General features: G+C 36.8%; 1 protein-coding gene across 17 annotated transcripts in view; it reads left to right on the forward strand.

The window, feature by feature from the left end:
• The window catches only part of znf740a (zinc finger protein 740a), a 32,040-nt gene extending 9,296 nt beyond the window's left edge, over positions 1-22,744 (forward strand). Inside the window, exons 5-18 of one of the 17 annotated variants that reach the window (XM_067388683.1) lie at positions 451-574; positions 684-767; positions 2,364-2,447; positions 3,056-3,139; positions 6,190-6,273; positions 6,710-6,793; positions 7,006-7,089; positions 9,718-9,801; positions 10,559-10,642; positions 11,716-11,799; positions 12,524-12,607; positions 14,977-15,060; positions 15,791-15,909; positions 19,176-22,744. In XM_067388683.1, the coding sequence (XP_067244784.1) occupies positions 451-574; positions 684-767; positions 2,364-2,447; positions 3,056-3,139; positions 6,190-6,273; positions 6,710-6,793; positions 7,006-7,089; positions 9,718-9,801; positions 10,559-10,642; positions 11,716-11,799; positions 12,524-12,607; positions 14,977-15,060; positions 15,791-15,909; positions 19,176-19,340 (1,332 nt within the window). In that variant the 3' untranslated portion in view covers positions 19,341-22,744. The remainder of the gene's footprint in view (positions 1-450; positions 575-683; positions 768-2,363; positions 2,448-3,055; positions 3,140-6,189; positions 6,274-6,709; positions 6,794-7,005; positions 7,090-9,717; positions 9,802-10,558; positions 10,643-11,715; positions 11,800-12,523; positions 12,608-14,976; positions 15,061-15,790; positions 15,910-19,175) is intronic. The other 16 variants (XM_067388682.1, XM_067388688.1, XM_067388686.1 and 13 more) reach the window with 16 other exon arrangements.
• The last annotated feature ends 2,256 nt before the right edge of the window (positions 22,745-25,000 follow it).

Below are 25,000 nucleotides of genomic sequence, written 5' to 3' on the forward strand. Positions count from 1 at the left end.
AATTCACCCCCCTCACAGTTGTCATGAAGGGCAAAAATAGCAGTATAGACCAAAACCACAATTTGAACCAACTTGTAAACAAGTTTTTTTCTGCTGTAAACTTGGCCAATTTAACATGGAACTCAATGAGATTCTGCTCTCTTTTGGAGCCTGTCCCTAGCGGCCAGTCGATGAATCGCAGTTTAAGTCACTTCCGTATTGGCTTCACGAGAGACTGGGGGAGGTTGCCGCTCGATAAGCATATGCCTTTGTAGTAGGGATGCAAAGATAGTTTTTTTTTTTTTTTTAAGGTAGAGTTTGAGTAGTGACATTTTTGGGAACTTGTATTTTAGTAATGCTGGTTTACACTGTTTTTTTTTTTTTTTTTTTTTTTTTCTCAATAAAACAGTAATTACATGGAAAAGAGTGATCTGAACATTAAAAATGTCTTCCATTCATTTTCCTTTATAGGCGGTTGTGGATGAAAATGGAAATTGTCCACTTTCAAAAGTCCAGAAGAACTTTATCTGTGATCACTGCTACGGGGCCTTCAGGAGTGGATACCACCTGAAGAGACACATCCTCATCCATACTGGTATGAATATCACAGATTTAGGGACCCTTGCCAGAGGTGTAAACATTATACATATTTATCATGTTAGATTTTGGTGATATGTCCGTGTGTTCTGTTGTTTTTCTCACAGGAGAAAAGCCGTTTGCTTGTGCCGTGTGTGACATGAGATTTATTCAGCGTTACCACTTGGAGCGACACAGCCTCACTCACACTGGTACGACTTCTTCCGCTATGCATCTGTGTTCTGACTTTAAACAGTGCCTGTTACCTTCAGCATTGGTGATTTGACAAATAATGTACTTTTAGAAGGCAAATTATTTGTATGCGAACTGCACTACAAAAAATTCCATTATTGAGCACATTGATATCACATAAGTGTTCAAGTGTGACAAAGCTGATGAAAAATAACTACTCTGCAAGTGATGTGCAATTTCATGTTACTGCCACAGATTAAGTATGGAAAAATAAAAAACATAATTGCAACTTTTTGTCAATTCAGACGTTTTTCTTAGAATTGCGAGATTATAACTCACAGTTGCAAGTTTGTAATTCTGATAGTTTTAATCAGAATTGTGAGAGAAACTCATTATTGCAAGAAAATAGTCAGAATTGAGAGAAATAGAGTTCCTCAGGGATGACGCATTTTTGTAGGCAAAATCCGGAAGCGAGTTAGCATTTTAGGACTTCCGGTTCCAACGCCGTCAAGTCTATGGGTTTTTTGAATGGGTTTTTGCTAAACCGCCTGAAATGTGGTTAACAAAGCATGACATAAAACACACCAGTTATAACCCACTTGTGTCTTAAAATCGGCGGTTGCTAACAAATTGCTAAAAAGGGACTGTCTTTGGCGGGACTTTAGACGTCATCATTAAAAACGGGACATTTGGACAGCATTTCTCATGAAAAAGTGGATAAGTATTCATAACAGCGCAGATCATAATCAGCGAGCATGTTTTAAAATAAAGTTGTTTTCTAAATAAAGTTTGAGGACGCTTGGTGGTGACGACGTTGATCCGTGACCATGGTGTGCTGTAGTCCGTTTATAGCCTACTGTTAGCCTTTTATATCACTACTTTATTTAGGCTTCAAAATCTATAAATGTTGTGTTAACTTGTAAAGATTATCTTGATAGACAAAACGTGTACGTGTCATAACCCTTTGTTAAACACAGAGCTTATTTTCTGCGATTTTCCAAAAGTCTATGGGAAAAATGCATAGGCTTTCGATCGAGGGAACCCGTGCGCCGCTAACTTCCGGGTTGGCCTACAAAAATGCGTCATCCCTGGGGCACTCTATAAACTAGTAAATTAAAAATTGTCTTTTTTTATCTCACAATTCGGACTGTTTCTCAGTATTGTGAGAGAAACTCATAATTGCGAGTTATAAAGTCAGTTAAAAAAGTCAGAATCGTGAGATAAAGTCGCAATTACCTTTTTATTTTTTATTCTGTGGCAGAAACAAACTTCCATATGAAAGAGAAGCCAAAATTCTGTAGTGCAGTTTTTAGCAAAGTCTGTTCATTAGATGTGCCGCCTTTTTTTTTTTTTTTTTTTTTTTTTAACTGTTATTTAAGTATTTAATGACTTTCGTACCAGTGGTGATCAGACACACTTTCATCAAGCAAACTTTTATGAACACTGTGTGAAACTTGACTAGTTGTTTGAGCTGAAGTAGGTACTAAAGCAAAACTCATGTACAATATCTTAAAGCTGCTAAATCCTTGCGGGTGTATTAAGCTTAACATTTGTGTTATGAGCAGGGTTTTGATTCTGTGTAGACGATCATTGAATTTGCCACTCTGTGCATTTAGGGGTGAAGCCATATGCTTGTTCCATGTGTGACATGCGGTTTTTCCAACGTTACCACTTGGAGAGGCACAGCCTCACTCACACTGGTATGTGTCATTACATTGGACATCATTTCAAAAACAATATTTGCTTACAAAGTATCTTTGTTTACATGAGCTATAATTAAATGCGCACAAATCCCATGTTGTTTTTTATCTACATTGTAAAAATCCTCTAAGGTGCTCTCATTAGCCTTTTCAGTCATATAAACTCAGAATGTATTTAAACAGAGTTACAGATCATAGCCGTCTACACAGAACAAAATCTTTTTTTTTATTTTTTTTTTTTTTAGATTAAGGTTTTGCTTTCACACCAAGTACAATGGCATAAAACACAAGCGTAAAATAGTTGTTGCACTAAAGCTATTCACAATGCATTCTAAATTTCTTTGTATTTTCTATTTTTTGAGCCATTAGAAAGTTGATCCGCCTCTAAATGAAAAGTAAATTTAAAGTTATGGCAGGAATGCTTTTCGACAGACTCATTGGAAATTTCAGAATATTTTTAGATGCATAGACATCTATTAAATCAGAATCCAGTAGTCTGCTATAGTCTGCCTAATTTCTAGTTTGCAAAATTGCTGTACTTTATTCATATGATGTTATGCAGAATTACAATTTGAAGACATCTTATTGACATTTTGTTCTACATTTAGGCATCAAACCATATGCTTGCACCATGTGTGACATGAGATTTTTCCAAAGATACCACCTTCAGCGACACAGCCTCATTCATACGGGTACAAGTCATCTCTTACCCATGCGCTGCTGCCGCTGTCTGCATTGCTTTTGTTTGTTTGACTGGCATTTTTGAACCATGCAGTGTTACGCTCACTCTGCAGTTCTACAGCTTTCTGCTTTTGCTGAGAATTCCTGCACATCGCCAAGCACATGAGCCTCGTTGCCTCTGTTGCCTTTTTAGCATGCTAGATATCGTCTGCATGACATCTGCTTTATCTGTGAGGCAATCGCAAATCCCTGTTCATGCTTCATATTTAATCTTCACAAAAACTACTTTTCTGTTTATATTTGAAAGGGGACCTGCTGATCTTTGTCCTATAACGGCTAATTTCCATGAACAAATGTATGTGATTATGGTTGGGTTTTGGGCAATTTTAAATACTGAAGGTACTCTCAAAGTATAGCTCCCTTCATATTATTGAAGAATGGCATCTTTCGTATTTCCCCCCCAAACTCCACCATTTGAGATGCATTTTTTACTAGGGCTGCCCCCTAATAGTCAGTCGATGAGAAAAGGCTTGGTTGACCAAATTTGAATTGGTCCGGTTGGTCGCAAAAAAAGTCCGTAACGGACCCATTGTTAACACAGCTGGTCCATGTGGTAATTATATCAGACAGAAAATCCAAAGCATGGGATCTTTTAGAGAGGGTAAAGGATAACCATAAAAAGATGACATGCAAACTGCAGGCATTCATCGACCGCAAACTTTGCTTATTTAAAACATGTAAGTAGTAGTGTAACGCCAGCCGCTCACATGGCCGCTCGCTCTAAATTTTAACGTTAACCTAGATAATTTGGGCTATCATTAGGCTTATATCCAGGTTTTTGAGTGAAAGCACTTACTGCATTTTTCTCTCTCTAGAGGCGCATCCACTGTACTGCGGAGATGAGTACGCATCGTCAACTTCATCTTTGCAGCGAGACTGCAAACGCTAGTTATTTCCATAAACACGTGACTAGTCAACTAATGGCTTAAATGACTACCAGTCGACTAGGAAAATCTTTGGTGGGGGCAGCCCTAATTTTTACCATGCAGTCAAAATCTCATTGTCAAACCCTGGCAATCATTGTTCATGTAGATATTTCATATTAAGTCTTAAGCTCATTTAAAAATGTCATAGTTTTACATTTGAAATGTTTTTCTACCAGTTCCCAGTCTTAAGTTTTATCTTCTGCATCCCTTTCGCATTGACTTCATAGCCAATTTGGGCTTGGCGGTATGGCGATCTATTGTTATGATAGTGTAAAATGTCAGCCGCAACAGAATTTTCTATTTTTTATACACTGTGGTATGCAAATATCTGTAGATGTGGCTAACTCAGTTTCATGTACACATAAGACTGAGTGAGACAAAAGAACATGGAGAAAGATGAACAGAGATCAGAAGAACTAGGGTTGGGCTATATGATGAGAAATATGGTGAGGATTTAAAGTGTTAATCAATAGAAATGTTGCTCTATTGTTTATGTTGCGATATGTAAATATATCCGCACAGTGCAGGACTGCTTGAAGTTTTTGACGTTAGAGTGAGCGAGTACCGAATTGAGTTACTTTTTTAAGCTTGAATGGTCAAATGCACACAGAATTGTCAAAATTAAAAAAAAAAAAAAACTTAAAATTGTTTTTCACTGTAAAAACGAGTGAAAAACATTAAGGAATGGTAATCAATCAAAATATCTCTTTAAAATATTCCAGGATTTTTCTCCATATAGTGGACTTCAGCGGCTACCAACGGGTTGAAGGTCCAAATGTCAGTTTCAGTGCAGTTTCAAAGAGCTCTACATGATCCCAGATGAGGAAAAAGAGTCTTATCTAGCGAAGTGATTGGTCATTTTCTAAAAATATATATTTATGCACTTTTTAACCACAAATGCTTTGCTTGCACTGCTCTGCAATGCTACATGCATGACGTAATCACGTTGGAAAGATCACGTGTGATGTAGGCGGAAGTATCGCGGAAAACTCCAGCTCATTTCCTCCTCCAACTTCGAAATTGTCTGCCATCATTGTTTTTGCCCTTTTTTTTTTTTTGTAAATGCCATTTGACTTAGTCTTTGCATATTCGCTTTGTAAACACTGGATCGGTACTTTTGCCTTTGTCATCCTTGAATTTTCCAGTGCAATTACATAATGCGTGGAACGTCGAAGAGATGTGCAAAATGAGCATTTGTGGTTAAAAAGTATATATAGAATATGACCGATGGTTTGTCTAGATAAGACTCTTATTCCTCGTCTGGGATCATGTAGAGCTCTTTGAAGCTGCACTGAAACTGACATTTGGACCTTCAACCCGTTGAACCCCAGTGAAGTCCACTATATGTTGAAAAAATTCTGGAATGTTTTCCTCAAAAACCTTAATTTCTTTTCGACTGAAGAAAGAAAGACATGAACATCTTGGATGACATGGGGGTGAGTAAATTATCAGGGAATTTTAATTCTGAGATGAACTAATCCTTTAAGAAACCATATTTTTGCCGATTAAAATGAATATTGTCAATCCAGAGCTAGTATTCACACAGCAGACAACTGTTGTAGCTTATCCACAATATGTGCACAAAACAAAACAAAACATGCCATTGGAGAAGCGCAAATTAAACTTCTGTTTCCTTCACTGATTTCGGCCCTCCAAAACATTTTCGGCCCATGAATCTTAGGTTTTGGTGCATCTCTATTAGCATGAAATAAAATTCCTAATATTGTACGTTTTTTTCTTTCACTCCTACTTCCAATCATTCATCCAATTCAGTCAAATCAACATCCATCCTGGTGTGTAACACCCACTTTCCAAAATCAGTTTTTGATGGATATTATTTTTCTTGTTGAATATCCTATTTCACATATTAGCACATGGGTTGTGGGTCAGCACCCCATTAAGCTGTGTAACCATCTTTCATGCGCTTTCTATGTGCTTGCAAGCTTGCATTGCGCTTCGTTCTTATGAAGCATGCGATTTCAGCAATGTCTATCAACATGCAGCTCCTATATTGACATAAATGTGTTGCATATACATGGTTTAAATCTTACACTTGATTTGCTCTGTGCATTCAGGGGTGAAGCCGTATGCTTGCTCCATGTGCGACAGGCGTTTTTTCCAACGTTACCACCTGCAGAGACACAGCCTCACTCATACGGGTATGAGCCGTCTCTCCTTACCCTTTGAATTGTTCTACCTGAATATGTTGATGCACAGCTTAGCACTGTTGCCAACTTGGCAGTGTTTGTCAATATATTCAGACATATTTTTTCCCAACTTTTGCCTTTGCAGTGCAGACAGATGTACATTTTTATTTTTTTTACCTGTTCGAAAGATTGTAAACACGGAACAGATTGCAAACATGGGGGAACATCCAAACATTTCCTCATGTTACTAACTCAAAAGTTGGCAGCAATGCTTTGTACACATTACTTTTTATAGTTTATAACAAGACACAAACAAAACTTTTTTTAAGTATAGGTTTGGCTGCAACAAACTCGAGTTTGGGCATAGTTACAGACAATGCATTGGGGTGTTGGACATACTGAAAGTTTTTATTAATCAAAACGTAACACTCCGGTACTCTGTGTTTAGGGGTGAAGCCGTATGCTTGTTCCATGTGTGACATGAGGTTTTTTCAGCGTTACCACCTGCAGAGACACAGCCTCACCCATACGGGTACGAGTCCAAGGGGGCAATGCACATTTAAAGCATATTAAACACTTTAGTCTTCAGCCTTCACTACAGACATGGCAATCACACTCTCCATGGTTCTCCATGTGCATTATAGCCTTTTTTGACCAAAGGAGTAAACATTTTCTTTTTCTTTTCGTTTGAGTTGCACCACTTTAACTTACTTGTCCCCATAAACTATTACTTTGTTTATTTAGGGGTGAAGCCATTTGCTTGCACAATGTGCCCCATGAGGTTTTTTCAACGTTGCCATCTCCAACGACACAGTCTCACCCACACGGGTATGTGTCATGTCTTGAAATTGCTGGCCCATTCTCAGGGAACTGTGCCATATCCCGGCACAGCGTTTTTAAAAATGTTTTTATTTAGAGAGGCTTCTGCTAAACCTCTAAGAAATGATAGTTTCCCACCTCTGGCCTGGTGGCCATTTCTTAAACTCTAACCACACTCCTAATACTAAATTTGCAGTACAAGGTTCTAGTAATTATTTATTGTTTCTAACCCTAAAGCATTATTATTTAAATCCTGTCACAGGAAAATTAAAGTCCTTCTGCTTATAGTTTGAATAAGATGACTGGTATTTTCACTTTGGGTTTGTTCAAACTTGTAGTTCGGTTCTCTTGGTTCTTTTGGAAAAACAAAATGATACATTTAGTCCTAGTAAAAAAAAAAAAAGAAAAAGCATGACATGTTTTGAGATGGAATTTACCGAGCATCCAAAACAATGCTGTGTGCTGGACTAAATGCGCTCGTCGTATGCTTGTGCATATGATGGTATTTTTACCCTGAAGAGTTAATAAAATGTGTAAAGGAGTCAAAACAGCGGCAAGATTTCCTCCATTACACACAAAAACGATCTGCTGCAAGAAGACGCATTTCAGACACCTGTACTGAACTGTAATGGCCAACATTGCTCCTATGACGAGAAAAACCAGGTCACATCCTGTTTTTGGTTTGTTTAGATGTCTTTGGTCTGTTGCGTTCATATTTTAGTTGGAGCCACAGTTTTGTTTGGTGTGTACCAGGGTTCGGATGGCAGCATTCACCCTTATTTAATGAGCGTCACTAACAGACCAATAATTTGTATTACTCGAACCAAACCTGAACACACCCTTAGTTTCTTTGTGCCTTGAAATAATGCTGCCTTCATATGGAAAGTGGGAGTAATCATTTAGATAGCACTTCTGAAGTCATAATCACGAGTATTTCATGTTCAAGTGCTTTTGTTGTCAGATATAATGGGAGACATGGAGAACCCCAGGTTTGTTGTAGCATATGCATTTAGGAAATCCTATTTTGACACTGTAATGCATGTTAAACCAACAGAAGCATAAATCACACTTTATAATAAAAAAAACATAACTCCATTTGTCTTTTGTACAATGATCACATACCCCAAAATGGGGTTTAAGGTCAGTGCAAAGATGGCTCATAATGCCTTAACTAGAAAGTAATGGCACACAAAAATTAGTTTCTGTACTTTGTGCCAGGCGTAAAATTAATTAAGCACAGATCATTGATTTTTTTTTTTTTTTTTCTTTTTCTGCTTTCCTTCTCCTTTAACACTGATGAAATAGCTTAGCCCAGCTGATAAATAATGAAATACTGGTAAAGGCTATCAGAGAAACCTTCCTGTGAACAATGCTGGCAAAATACAATGTGGCAAGTTAGAAATACTTATTTTAAAATGGTCTGTATCGAGATCAGCATGTCTGGTTGTTGGAAAGGAAGAATGCATGTGTGAGTGCAAGATGCTGCAGAAAATCACACCATAAACAATCACAAAATTACACATGTTTGTTTAGAGTTATTGAATTTCAAATTCAATAAAATTTTGCATCAAGCATGATCACCAACAGTCATCTTTTTGATTGTTGGTGTAACATCTGCATATTCATGCTTACTGCTTCCTTAAATATGATATCAGAATGATTAAATCACTATTTCTAAAAGTCCCCAAGAAATAATTTTTGTGCTTTTTACTATGAATATGTTAGCTAGTGTGCTCCACAAACGACAAAATTCGCATTTAACGAATCAATATTATTATCAATATATACAAGGAGAATCACACCAAGATGTAAAAACAGGAGCAATGTTGGGGTCCAGATAGATGTTTATTAAAGTGGATGTGCATACAAATATGGTTAAGAGAAATAAAACAGGTTATCAATAGAAAGTCTAAAAACTAGAATTAAGTACGAAAACATGATCCGTCCTCCCTTTCACTAGTGATGGCTGCCTTAAATACACTCATTTTCCTGCTTAATAATTGGAGCATACCATTTTTCTACAATTAACACTTGCCTCACCATATGATTAATAAATAGATGCACAAGATGATCAAGAACAAGACTTGCAAAGTCAATAAATAGGATGGATAAAACCAACACATGCATTTGCACAAACATTTCTATAAACAGCTCAAATGAGCACTCTCATGCAGTTTGTGCTCTCTTTAAGGCCACAGCCACTCAGCTAAAACAGGAAATATAAAACCGCAAATGCTATGTAAATATTATTATAAAGTGCATAGGAGAACAGTAAGAACACGGTAAAATATCATCACAATTACCACATCACATCAATACTTTTTCCAAAAAGATCATTCATTAGGCACAAATGGCACCATTTCCTGAGAATGAGCCTACTGTAGTGAACACTGTTTTTAGGGGACAAGTGTAGAAACATGACTTTTACCCAGTTTGCATGGCGGCTTTAGTTGTTTTTTTGTTTGTTTTGTTTTTTCATGTTGATATAGATATATAGATAGATAACTAACAATCTAATATGTGGGATTTTTTTGTGGCTTTTTCCCTTGTTAATGATATCGTTATTTTTGATCATGAAGTTACTTCGTTGAAGCTGATATCCGCAAGTGCATTCTAATACCAATACTCTGCATCTAGGGGTGAAGCCATTTGCTTGCACAATGTGTGATATGAGGTTTTTCCAACGCTACCATCTCCAGAGACACACCATCACCCATACGGGTATGTGTCGTCTCTTTGTACCCCTCTGCTGGTTCTCTTCAGCATGTAGAAGACATGAACATAAAATAATGCTCAAAATGATGAGCTTTTGCCACTATATGTTTGAGATTTTTGTAAGGGGAGCAGTCAGGTACCACATTCCCCTCAACTACACCCAAAGAACACATGAAGAAAGTTTCTTAATTTCAAGTTTGGCAAAATTACAGTAGTTCATGTTTGATTTGTTGTAGTAAGTCCATTGTTTTAAGAGTACAGTATATCCTCTCTCTTTTTTTGTACTTGTTATTTGGAAGACACTTTCAGATTAAGGTAGTAGGTAGTTATTTTAAACATGCTAATACAAAATATCTTTCCTTACATTCATGTTTTTGTTAGGGAACAAAAAGTTTTTCAGGGAATCATAGACAATAATCAGCATTGCTTGCTTTTTGCTGCAGTGTTTTGAAAGAATATTTTCAGTTATAGAAGATGAAGCATCTTCTTCACTGTCAACTACAGTCAATTAATGATAGGAGAGATTTCTGTATTTGGCACTAATTATGTAAATAGGAATTTCCAACATTGAATGACCTTTGTTGGAGAGTTAATGTATAATTGGACTGAAACTCTTGCTCAGAACTAACCATGATGTAGTTGCACTAACATAACTGGGTCAGAATGTAACATTAGGCTGTTATCTTTGATGCTCAGATGGAATTTTGTTAGATTGTGTTATTGAGACGATGCGTTTGGTTAATATTTTGCTTTGGTCATTTAGGGGTGAAGCCGTATGCTTGTTCCATGTGTGACATGCGTTTTTTCCACCGTTACCATCTGCAGAGACACAGCCTCACTCACACGGGTATGTGTCTTTCTGTCTTACCCCCCTTAGATGAAATCTGAGATCCACTGCCATTGTGTAACCGAAAAATAGAAGTATGCAATTTCATTCGTTTCAGACAGGAGAAATGGAGTGCCGACAAAATGTAAAAATGTATTTTATTTATTTATATTAAACTAATGTGCTCTTGGGTTAAAGTTCACACTGTCAGCTTGACACTACTGATGTATACATTTCCATATCATATCAACCCTCTATGCACACCTTGGCAATAGAATCACCATTGGCGTGTATATATTATATATATATATTTTTTTAATATATTTTTATATATATATATATATATATATATATAACAAAATATGATTCCATCAAATCAGCTTATCTTTGTAAAATGGCACAGCTTTTTAAATATCTGAATGTACACTCTTAACATTAGTCAACCAAGCATTATATTATGATGTTATGATAATCAAACACTATTTAATGATAGAACTTTAGTAATTAGAACTAAAACTTTGTAACCATGCATGAATGCATATTTGTTATATTAGTGCTTAAGATATTTTTTGGTCATTCAGTGTTTCTGTAAAAATAATAGTAATCAATAATAGTAATTATTATTGAAACAATAATACTACTACTAATATTACAACTAATAACAATATACAACACACTAAATACCCATCACTTTTCTTCAGAAGACATTAACTCACTGCAGTCGTATGGATTACTTTTATGATGGATGGATGGATGTATCTCAATTTGATCAAGAAAAAAAAAAAGAGAAACCTCTTCACAAGAGAGAAATGCCTAAAACTACAACACAGAGTTTTTAGCTTTAGTTTTCCAGAGCAAAATTATTTCCAGATTTCTAAGGTGGCGGCAATGCCGTGCATGTCTTGTAGATGCTCAGTTTGTGAGCCGCTCGTAGCATTCTATGCATGACTGGCACTGTTTGGCTGATGAGACTGTAGTGAAAAATTGTTTTTATTTGTTTTACATTGTTGTATATGTTGAGCAGTTCTCATGAGTGCTTGGTTTAAGTTAACAGCTGGCGGTATGGTTAATACACTGCTACTTTGTGCATTTAGGGGTGAAGCCTTATGCTTGCTCCATGTGCGACATGCGTTTTTTCCAACGTTACCATCTACAGAGACACAGCCTCACCCATACGGGTAGGTGAAATCTCTGTTTATCTATTTATTTCTCTGTTAAAACTACAACAAACTCGAGTTTGTATTCTCCAAATAGCTTAAAATATATTCAGCAGGCATAAAATGAAACAAAAATGACCACGCTGGCGATAATCCCACCTCTTTTTTTGACCGACACTTTAGTTTGGGATACACATTCATTATTAACTATGACTTTTGTCTCAATAAACTCCTGATTTACTGCTTATTAATAGTTGGTAAAGTAGTTGTTAAGTTTAGGTATTGGTAGGATTAAAGGATGTAGAATAAGGCATTAATATCTGCTTTATAAATACTAATAAACAACCAATATGCAAGCTAACATGCAACTAGTTAATAGTGAGAATTGGACCCTAAACTAAAGTGTTACCGAACCATGCTTGTAAATGAAGATGTCATAAAGCTGTTTTACTGGAAATGTTACAGAGGAGGTGATTATCAACAGGCGTGGTTAACAACTTAATACTTTGTGGCACACATTTTTTTTTTAATGTTAAATATAAAATGAATATAATACACAATTAATACTAATTATCTAATCTAATTAATGCATCTGCTTTGAAATGAAGTTCTGCAGATGGACTTGATATATGAGTAATATATATATATATATATATATACCGGTGTATATATATATATATTTTAACCAAATAATGCAATATTAATAGAAACACATACATGAACTGTTGGTGCTATGTGCATTCAGGGGTGAAGCCGTATGCTTGCTCGATGTGCGACATGCGGTTTTTTCAGCGTTACCACCTGCAGAGACACAGCCTCACTCATACGGGTATGTGTCATCTTAAACCCCTGTCTTTTTGTGCTTAAAATTAGTTTTGTGCATGCTAAATGACTTTCAATTCAGTTTGCGCGGCAACCATTTTCAGTTTTTAAAATCAGAGTCAGCAAAATTGTATAATTGAATGAGTAGTGCTACATTAAGGTACTTTAGGTGCTATTTTATTTTTTACTCCACACTATGGTACTGAGAACAACTATCACCATTACTATGACCTGAATAAATGAATTAAATTTTGAAATGAGATTAGCATAAAAGTACTTTAGCTGCCCAAATGTATTTCTTTGAGATTGAGGTTGTCAGGGTTCAGTACAGCTCTAGCGTGAACATTGGTGGCTTAATTTTGATTACTAAAGAAGATCAATTTGACTCGTCCCTTGTGAACTGATTAAAAAAGGAGCCCCAATAGACCCAGAAACATAATTTTATTATATTGTTTGGACAGATTTCTTTCCATTTAAAACCATCCAAGTGCAAACTGTAATGAGTAAAATGGATATAATAGCTGTGTCCCCATTCAGAGGCTGCATCCTTCGAAGTGTGCAAAGCTCGAACCTAGTGTTGTTAAATGGGACGGTCTAGCCTTTGGAGGATTGCTCTTGTCACCTAGCAACAGTGACAGCTGCCGTTGAGGAGCACCAGTAACGTTTGGTCTGGTCTTTATTGAAAGTTATATTCAAAACAGGGTTCACAACCCATCTAAATATGTTCAACTTGGTCCGTTTTTTTACATAATAAAGAGTATAAACTCAATGAAATTTTTACAGATTACATCACGTCACTTCTCATTGGGCGTTCACACCAGACGCGACTTGCGCAAATAAATTGCGCTATTCGCGCGAAGTTGGATGCTTGAACATTTTGAGTTTACTCGCTTCATTCGCGTGCGAAATTCACTTCACAACAGACACGAATTTGCATCATGGGAGGGGCTTCTAGTACAAAGTAGTTGTAAAATACGGCGAATAAGCTGAATTTGCCAGCTTTAGCTAGCATGTAGTCTCTCTCTCTCTCTCTCTCTCTCTCTCTCTCTCATATATATATATATATATTATATATATATATATATATATATCATATATATAATATATATATAATATATATCGTCGCTGTCCGATGTAAACCACGTATGTCCATTTTGCCGATTTTGGGCATAATATATATAATAAGCTAAAATCGAGTAAAGAGCATTTTTTTTACAAATTTCCAGATTTTCCATCCTCCTAAAGACAGGAACACACTAAGCCGACGATCGGCCGTCGGGCAGTTTTTCTTCGTCGACCGACTAAGTTTTCCCTTGTCTTGGCCGTCAGCTGTTTAGCGTCGGTTTGGTGTGTCAGGCCAACTTTGGACACAGACGCTGCCGATGTGAGCCAACCCCACAGTCTGCTTTTGTCACCACTAGTTCGTCGGCGTCGGCTTGGTGTGTTCTGGCCTTAACTTACTTTCTTCCAAGCAAGATCCTCTTTATTCCTGTTTCTATAAAAGTACAAAGATGTATCGTACAGCTCCGGGTATCCACATACAGCAACGATGATTTTGTCCTCCATTGTTGTTTCGGATTTCTGCCTCCACTCGCTATGTCGTAATCACGTCACTACTAGAGAAAGCTCCTGATTGGTTAATGCAGTGTGAATATTCACCAATGTTCATATTTTTCAACTCGCGTGAATCACGCGTCATGTGCGTCAAACGCCCAAAATACTCAATTCGCGCATGTCATTCCTGCGAATCGCGCATCAGGATGTCTATCGCGTCTTTGCAGTGACTTATGTAAACCACTCGCGCTTAATGCTTCATTCGCGTCTGGTGTGAACGCACCATCAGACATTCTAACGGCAATTCAGCATGTTCAATCGGTGAAAACAAGCGCCGACAGACTCTGTCAGGGGTAGCGTGCTGATCAAACCAAACCCGAAGAAGTGCCTGTTGCTATCTGACGGTGCGTTGTGAATTGGCCTTTTAGTAAGATATGTCAACATCTGAAATGTTTTTACATTTGTATCGTTAGATATTTAAGTAAGTTGAAATACGATACTTAGATTTTAAAAGTGTAATCTGGCATATTCTTTAAAAAAAAAAAAAAATCCAGTTGGCTCTGTCGTGCAATAAATCTTGTGATAGGCGACACTGCGAAGGATCCACTCGTGCTAACTTTCGTGGACCAGGAAACAAAGGACTCATTTGTAGGCTTTTGAAGGATGCAGCCTCTGAATTAGGACACAATTAATGTCAGCATGCAGAACAATTTAGGGAAAAAAAATCAATAGCATGTTCTACATTTTTAAACGGCATTAAAAATTGTTTGCTACTTTGAATGTTTTGTAAAGGCATTCACTAAAAATTGACTCTACATTTAGGGGTGAAGCCATATGCTTGTTCGATGTGCGACATGCGGTTTTTCCAACGTTACCACTTGGAAAGACACAGCCTGACTCACACTGGTATGTGTCCTTTCTTTGTACCCCAATTTACTAAGTATTCCTGGATTGGAGTTTGTCTATATTGTGTGGTTGGGAGTTTAGGGGGGAAAGATAGTGAGATAACAATGACTTATTCAAATTAACGTTAGCAATGAGTTTAAATAGGAACTCTCTTTTTTGAAATATTAATTAGCCATATCCTACATTGTATAAGATTTGCATCACATCAGGGCATTTAGTTTTGCGAGTCATTTCAGACTTGCTTGATAGCATCAGGTTTATCTATGTAGTTGCTACTGCCTCATGTTTCTCTGTGGGGTTGGTGGTTTTTGTCTTTATCAAGTTTATTTGCATTCACTTAGCAAAATCAGTTAGATAAAATGACGCTAGCTGCTTCTTTTGAACCATTTTTTAAGCTCAATCATATTTATTCTCCAAGCAGAAAGACTATAACCAAGTCTCAAAGCAGGTTTCTGATCTTTAAAACCAAAACCCCAGTGTGCCACTTTACAGTCAATCAGTTTTTCATTCCATATTAAACATACTCTACAAACTCGAGTTTGTATGAAGTCATCTACTTTATTTCTAAGCATATACTCTGTATTTGCGGGTTTCATTGAAATCCATATGATATAAGTCTCGATCCTTACATGACAATCTGTGTTTCAGAATCTTTATTGTGTGTTGGTGTGGCATGCTGTGAGAATGGAAGGTGTGGGGTGCTTCAATAAAGACAGTTTTTCTCTCATAGGTGAGAAGCCGTTTGCATGTGACATGTGTGACATGCGGTTCATTCAGAGGTACCATCTGGAGCGACACAAGCGTGTTCACAGTGGTGAAAAGCCTTACCAGTGTGAGCGCTGCCAGCAGGTAAGAACATGCTTTATAACATGGGTTTTTTTAAGGCAAGACAGCACCTATTGTTGATCCTGTAGTTAGAAGAATACTGTATGTTGGGAAGATTGCGTTAAAGGGTTAGTTCACCCCAAAATGAAAATTCTGTCATTAATTACTCACCCTCATGTTGTTCCAAACCCGTAAGACTTTTGTTCATTTTCAGAACACAAATTAAGATATTTTGGATGACAGAATGCTGTCAGATCTGTAGAGCTTTAATGCTAACGCTATAGAGGAACGATGTGGTTGGAATCACTTTCAGAACTTTTTTTTTCCAGCTGTTGAACGATAAAACACTGACAGCCAGTCAGAATTTCAATTTAAGGGCTCATGCATTTAAAATGGCTGACGACATTGCCAAGGTCCAAAAAAGCCACCACAGTTTGACAAGTCAAACCCCATTTTCAAGGATACTTTAAAGAAAATGGATATATGGAAAACAATCGGTCATACCCTCGGAATAAATGGTGAGAAGTATTAACGATGAGATCATTATGCAAGTCTAGCAAACAGTGTAACATAAAATTACCTCAGTGTCTTGCTTCCTTTGAAGTTGCAGAGAAAGAAACTAAGCGTTTTTATTCAACTATATTGACTTTAGGGCTGCAACTAACGATTATTTTGATAATCGATTAGTTGGTCGATTGTTTTTTTCGATTAATCGGATAAAAACCCTAATTTTATTCATTTTTATTTTGACAAAAAAAAAATAAAACACACTATTGCACATCCTGCCCAATGTACTTCAAACAAATGTGCCAACTGGATGCTATGAAAACATAGTCATTTATTAGACTACCTGTCATAATAAAGAGAGAACGCAAATATTTTAGGAATCTAACAAAAACTTGTTTGAAACTAAAAATGGTATTGCCATTTATTAGGAAAATATCAAACTGAAACAACTAAATAGTTTCTAAATAATATTCACACATAATATCCCAAAAAAATCTTAAGTCTCTGATCGTATTGACTGTAACTGGGCATCTGAAGAAAAGAAAAAAACTATGAAGTGATTTACTTTTTCCTGCCTTTCTTATAAAACAGTAAAATCAAAAATTCATGGATAACAACAATAAATATATTGTAGCTTTAGAAATATTGCTGTAACTAAAGAGCTTACACATACTAGTGGATTAATCATTACAGAAACATGAAAAATGATTAGTAATCACCAATACTGATAGTTTATGCTGCAAACCATACATTGAGTATCAGATGTCTTTCAGATGTAAATTAAAACCTAAATTAAATCTGTTCATCATAAGTGATCGAGTCTCTTCAGGAAATTTGGATTAAACCGCTATATTCATATGGATTAGTTTTCTGATCTCTCTATGAATTTTGTGAAGCATCAAAGTTTGTTGCAAGGGCAGTCAATGGATGGAAATCTGACATCAAAAATATCTTAATTTGTGATTCGAAGATGAACGAAAGTCTTACGGGTTTGGAACGACATGAAGGTGAGCAGTTAATGACAGAATTTTCATTTTGGGGTGAACTAACTCTTGAAGCTCTTTACATTGAATTAAGGCTACTCACCGCAAACATTTTCAAAGACAATGGTTCAGTGGTTGTTTGTGTTCTCCTTGTAATCGAAATAAAAAAAAAGTCCCCTATTGCCTAAAATACTGCTAGAACCAAACATTATGCAGCTGCAGTGACAGAGAGCATGTGTTGTTACTTGTTTGTATTTTATGCCTTCATTCAATGTATATAGAATTTTCCCTGTAGAATATAAACTTAGAATGTAAAATTACTTGTTTGCATATATTATATGAGGTAGGTTTGAGCTTCTGGAGCAGAATTTTCTACTTTAAAGTGACAAACTACCTTGACTTAAAGGGTTAGTTCACCCAAAAATGAAAATTCTGTCATTATTTACTCACCCTCATGTCGTTCCAATCCTGTAAGACTTTCATTCATCTTCAGAACACCGATATTTGTAATGAAATCTGAGAACTTTCTTTCCCTCCATTGACAGCCTATGCAACTACCACTTTCAAGCCCCAGAAAGGTAGTAAAGACATCATTAAAGGGGCTCTATGTAAGATTTTTACTTTAATAAAGCATACAAATACCCCAATATGTTTGCAGATATTTAAGAAACATGCTAAGTTCACCTACTTGTTTCTCAGAAAAACAATGCTACAGCCAGATATTCTGCTTTGAAAATGTGCGTTCCGTGTCGGAATGTCTGTTTTTGTTTTGGTCTGTGCGAAACCTCGTGCTGCAGTTTATCCAATAGTATTTCAACATCACAGGTTGCCAGTTGGCGGAAAACACTGCATATTGCAGCCATGGAAACCAGCAAACAAACTGGGTCAGAGAATCAGGCAATAACGTCAGCTGCGCGTTCCCGCTCTCTTCTCTGTCACGGTGAAGTGACACACACCCGCGCAGGCGCCTCCTCTCTCTCGTCTCATTCGCTCCGGTTAAGTAGTGCTTGTATTGCGCATAACTTTAGGTTACGCGGTCACACCAAAAGCGCGTGCACTACTGATCTATATAAGTGAAGCGAACAAGCCACGCTCAGTCTCAGAGACAGAAGTCAAACAGAGTCACAAGTACCAAAATAATACATCAAATACATACAAAAGTATGTCAAAACCAGCGGCACAGGCAATCTTGGCAAGTATTCAGATAAACACAGTCAGTTTTGAATTGCTAAATAGCTAAGAAAGTGAACTCATGTTGTGTGTAACAGTATTGGGTCCATTGAACACTTTTATTACTGACTTTTACTTGTTTTTTTTTTTATGAAAATAAAACTGCATTGAAGAAAAGTGGATTTTTGCTTGTATATTGTCATTTATAGTTTTTAGAAAGAAAATCGGAATCGGCAAAAAATGGTTATCGGCCAATCACACTAACAAAAAATCGGAAATCGGGCCAAACAATATTTTGAATTTGGACTGCAGTACCTATTTTGAACACTGGGTGTCATTATTACATAGAGCCAATTTTATGAAGCGATGCGAGTGCGAACGTCATTTACCAACGCAAGTTCAGGAAAGAACCATGATGCATGTGATGACGTGAGAGCAGATGTTGTTGAGTGAACATGCGTTGGAGATTAATATTTTGAAAATAAAAATGCTAAATTATGTTATGGGGAGAAATCGAACTCTGGGTTGGACAAAGCAATCAAATCAAATGTGAAAGCACCCTAAATGAGCAATCATTATTTAAGTGAACCTATATAACCAAGTCAAACTTCTCTGTGTTTTCACTTTAAGAACTTCTCACGGACAGACAGACTTTTGAGACATCGGCGGTTGTGTCAGGGTCGTGGCGTGGCAAAAGTCGAGGCCCAGCCGTGCTCTTTCGCCCAGGAGCCTCCCCCAGCCCCTCCGTCCACATGGAGTCCCCTTCATCCTGCCCCAGGCCGGCTCGCCGTCTGACACTATACTCTCCAGACAAGCCCTGAGAAGACGGCACACCCAGACCTCTCTCTCAACGCCCCCGGCACTGCGGCCCCACCTGCTGACAGAGAGATGCGCTACAGAGAGAACGAGGGAGATTCCCGTCTTTTGTTTCTTTATTGAGAAACACACAAGGTTCTCTTTTGATCATTGAGGGTTGTTTTATACTTTTTGGTAATATAATATGGGGTTAGAAGGGGTTTTATGGTACTTTTAAGACATAAAGAACAAAAAACACACCTAACATGGGAATTTCATGTGACTAACCAAAAAAAAAAAAAAAAAAAATGTGCAAAGGTACAACCCATCATCTATCGACTGACACCTATTGATTTACACTTTATGTAAGTTCAACAGCATTGTGTGGTTCAAATCAGCATCATATGTGATGTATAGGCCTGCTGTAAAGTGCTAAGGGTTAGTTCCCTACTGTCCTGAGGACTCAGGTAATGTCCCACTACCATCGCAAGATCCGTTTGTAACACTGTACCAATGTATGATCATGTGGAAATGCACAGTGTGCTCCATATATTAATTCATTAAGCATTCACAGGCATTTTCTCAATAATAAATGTTTGATCTGATATTGTAACTATGTAAGAATTTGAAAGATGTGTATATTATTATGTGTAACAGCTGGTTTGTTCTCTTATCATTGCCGTGAGCTGGTGGAAATGACGCCTTTAGCTGAGTTCTGCTCACAGGAAGTGACATCACTCACTTAATGACTGGGCAAATCTCACAGAACCTCTCAAAGCCACGTGTGGGTCATTGGTCCTCAAAATCACAATTGATATTTTGCATAAAGAAAATTAGGTATTTTTTTAGGACCATTAAACACAATTTGCTTTAATGCAAAAATATTATTTTAAATATACTGGTAGTAAATATATTTAAATGTATACTTCCTTTATGCTGATTTATTTAATGTTTTTTAATATTATTATTCAACAGTGAGTCATTGAGAATTACAGTAAAATGTTTAGGCGCTTTATGTAATGAGAACTGTAGGGGTGAAATGTCACGGTGCAAAACAATTTATTGGTCCTTTAAATAGTCTTCATTTTCTATATGCTAAATATATATTTTCTGATTTCAGAGTGATATATGGCAGAGATATGTTCTTGTGAGATTCACTCAAGTATTGACTACACTGTTAATACATCTACATTACACGTGATGAAAACGTCCAAAAGACCCACGATATTATGTACAGATTTATATGTGCAACATATAATAAGATCTTGTGGCCTTAGGATGTGTTCATGTCTTTGTTGTTTTTTTTGTTTTTTTTACACCTTGGTTATAAAATAATTATATACATATTATTTTACTGAAATATTGACACGAGGACAGATACGCTGCCTTTTGTTTTCTTTCCAAAGTCATTGTAACATTATATTGCCTTGTGTTCAAGCACAGCTGTGTTGCTGTTTTCTTGATAACGAACCGATTTTTTCTTTTGCTGTTAGACTTTCAGAGTTTGACCAAGATAAAGTCAAGGTTTCCAGCGTGATTTAGCAGTGTTGTCTTACTCTAACGCGAGTCTGCAGCGTCTTCAGTACATGTGGGCCACTAACAGAGGAAAATGGCAGAGATCTGATGTTATTGTTGTACCAAATGATCTTATTGTATTGGTCAGTTTCTTAACTTCTCATCTTATCGTTAACATGATATCTACTGTTTGGCGAGAGTCTCGTCTGTATTATTATTATTTTAGTTTTTGTTTTTTGTGCCGATGGACAAACTAGGGATTGAATTGGGCATTTCCTGCATCAGAATACTTTCTGTTTATATGGCAACTAAAAGCAGAATATATCTTCAGAGGAATGTCTGCTGTTTATTGACAAAAGATTGCTGCATTTCTATGTAATGACTGATTTTCTTTTTAATGTTACATGTATGTTTATATAACTGAATTGGTTAAAACTCTTAGTTCTATAGCAACAAACTTTGTGTATTTTACGGACCTTTTTATGCTAATATAATTTTTAAAAACACTGGAGAGAAGTGTGTGAAATGATAAACTATATAGACATATATACAGTTGAATATACAGTGTGTGTGTGTGTGTGGCATATTATATGCATAACATACTGTTAAGTTATCAGCATATATTCCAACAAAATAACTGACTACACAAATGATCCTTTTATTATTACACAGGGTGCCAACATTCTCTGATGCTCAAGGCAACACATTTTATAAAGATCTTCAATATCTTGTGTAGCTTTTTAAGGACCGTATTGAAATATGATCTTTTATCTGTTATCTGCAGGGGGCTTCTGAGACAAAGGAGACAAAAGGGTATGCACTTAACACGTATGCATGTACACATGCACGCTCACACACACACACATAATTAGCTTGTAGTTACTAGATAAAGCCTCTGCAAAGCGTTGGGAACGATATTACAGTTTGCATACTTTGATATCCATGAGTCCGAAGTGAAAAGAAAGAAGCAATAGAAGTCGTACCTCCAAATTATTTTTGGGAGTTCTTTGGATGGAAGAAGAGACTGCATCAGTAGTACTTTAAAGCAGTTTGCTTTTTATTTCTTGCATGATATTGCAGACTCTGATGTAAAAACTTAACTTTTCTTCCTCTGAAGGTGTTTTTCCAAAACTTCTGAATGCAAAAAAAGGACAGGTTTTGTTATTTGTTTCTTTAAAAAGACACTTCAGTGATACAGTGAATTGTTTTTGTGTGGCGACAACAGAGAGGCTTCCTTTATGCCTAAATAAAATACTACATAAAGTACATGGCTTTCAAATTTTACTTGGTATTCACTTTTAATGCAGGATTGTTCAGGCAGAAATTGGAGTAAAATTCCGATTTAAGAAAAAAAAGGTAAAGTGTTTTTCCTCAAACATTTAATATTGTATTCCCTTTTTTTTTTAGCAGGAAAACCTCAAAATTAAGGGATAGTTCAACTTTAGTAATTACAAAAGCTTTTTCACCACTTGAGCAGCTTTGTGTTTTAATAATAATACATATATAAAGACAAATACAGTATAACCGTAAATGGCAATCATCAGGTCCAGGGACCAATGGTGCATATGGACAATCAGCTGATACAATTGAAATGTATCTTTTCAAGTATGAGTTCGAATGAGGTTGTTTTTTTCACATGTTTTTTAAAGCAAACTCCATCTTTAATCTTCACTGATGAAACCGGTTACAGCAACTGACTGTTACTGTCATAATATACACCGATCAGGCATAACATTATGAGCACCTTCCTAATATTGTGTTGAGGCATGGACTCCTCTAGACCCCTGAAGGTGTGCTGTGGTATCTGACACCAAGATGTTAGCAGCAGATCCTTTAAGTCCTGTAAGTTGCGAGGTGGAGCCTCCATGGATCAGACTTGTTTGTTCAGCACATCCCACAGATGCTCGATTGGATTGAGATCTGGGGGATTTGGAGGCCAAGTCAACACCTCAAACTCGTTGTTGTGCTCCTCAAACCATTCCTGAACCATTTTTGCTTTGTGGCAGGAGCATTATCCTGCTGAAAGAGGCTACAGCCACCAGGGAATACCGTTTCCATGAAAGGGTGTACATGGTCTTCAACAATGCTCAGGTAGGTGATACGTGTCAAAGTAACATCCACATGGATGGCAGGATCCAAGGTTTCCCAGCAGAACATTGCCCAAAGCATCACACTGCCTCTGTCGGCTTGCCTTCTTCCCATAGTGCATCCAGGTGCCATGTGTTCCCCAGGTGAGTGATGCACACGCACCCGGCCATCCACGTGATGTAAAAGAAAACATGATTCATCAGACCAGGCCACCTTCTTCCATTGCTCCGTGGTCCAGTTCTGATGCTCACTGTTGGCTCTTTCGGCGGTGGACAGGGGTCAAAATGTTCACTTGCTGCCTAATATATCACACCCACTAACAGGTGCCGTGATGAAGAGATGATCAGTGTTATTCACTTCACCTGTCAGTGCTCATAATGTTATGCCTGATCGATGTATATGATCATAAGTTAGGCCTATGTTGACTCATGTTAAGCTTTTCAATTTAGATAAATTACATGTCAAAGGACGTCAATTTCAATTGAGCATTATCATTTACAGCATAAAAATATTTATCTTAGGGCCACTTTTTTATTTATTTCTATAATAAATTTGTGGCCTTCTAACCTTTAAAACTGTATTTGTGTGAACTGTTGAGTTTTATCAAAGTAAACACTTTGATAAATGGGAACAACATCCTAACTGTGATAGTCATACACTATTCCCTGTGAAGTGAGACTGAAATTACTTTCACACCGTCTCTTTCTCTCTATAAAACACTTTCATACCTCTGTTCCCCTCCTTTTAGTTTTATGTGTGTAATTTGACACAGTTTCTGTGTCCTATCAGCGCCAATGACACAATTCATCTGAAAGAGGCCCAACACCAAATTGCAGTATATCAGTAAATTTCCCCTTCAAAGCTCAGCCAATAGGTGGCGAGCATTAAATCACACGTCGCATTGGCGGCCAATGGCATTGCGAAGGCAATATATCTGTCAGGAAGCAGAGCCTCTTAATGAGTGCTGCATTGCTGCTGGGGATCTGGAGGAAACCGGGTGAAAACATCCACAGCAGTTTGGCTTGGGTTTTTCTCTTGTGGTTTAAAGGCTGAGGTTATTTGATCCAGTGTGTGGCTAATAACAACAAAGTAATTACAGCTGTAATTAATTTCTGTAATTTCACCTAAAATGACAACGTTGACCCTTCCCTTACACCTTAACTGTTCAACCAACCAACACCAGTAAACCTGTTTCTAACCTACCCGTATCCACCTCAATAGCAGCTCAAGTGTTTTTCAATACATATTCAACACAATAAGCCTTTTTTTTTTTTTTTTTTTTGATGTAAGAACATAGTAGTTAAAGAGTAAGAGACAAAAACAGAAATATCCAAACAAAAGGAATGAAAAAGCAGCAACTGGATCAAATATTACCGTTCACAATTTGGGGAGTCAGTAAGATTTGTTAAAGGGGGATGTAATGCTATTTCATGCATTGACTTGTTTACACTGTTAAAGAGTTGCATTCTCATGCTGAACAAGTTGGACATATGATGGAGTATTTCTGTGGCAAATACTTCCGGTTGTGGATATGTTTCGCAGAATTTTTTTAGAGTATTTTTCACTTAGGGGTGTACTCACTTTTGTGGCCAGAGGCTTAGACATTAATGGATGTGTGTTGAGCTATTTTGAGGGGACAGCAAATTTACACTGTTATACAAGCTGTACACTCACTACTTTACACTGTGGCAAAGTGTCATTTCTTCAGTGTTACATGAAAAGATATAATAAAATATTTACAAAAATGTGATGGGTGTACTCACTTCTGTGAGATACTGTAAATGTAAGTACAGTAAAACACAACCTTTGTTTTTGGTTCTTGAAAAGGAAATTAAAATAGAGCATACATTTTTCATTCACATAATATAAAAGCAACTATCACTGATTCTTTAGATAAGGGACAAAACATGTTTTAGAAGTTAGTTTTTATTGTTTAATTATACATTATTTTTAAACTGATATATTTGTAGACAAAAGTCTCAGCTCATGAACCATGTAAGGGTACCGTTTTCTTCTAAAAAATACATATACACTTCAGAACTTAATTTGTGTCAACT

The sequence above is a fragment of the Chanodichthys erythropterus genome, chromosome 6 (genome assembly GCF_024489055.1).
Source record: "Chanodichthys erythropterus isolate Z2021 chromosome 6, ASM2448905v1, whole genome shotgun sequence".
In the NCBI taxonomy this organism is placed as follows: Eukaryota; Metazoa; Chordata; class Actinopteri; order Cypriniformes; family Xenocyprididae; genus Chanodichthys; species Chanodichthys erythropterus.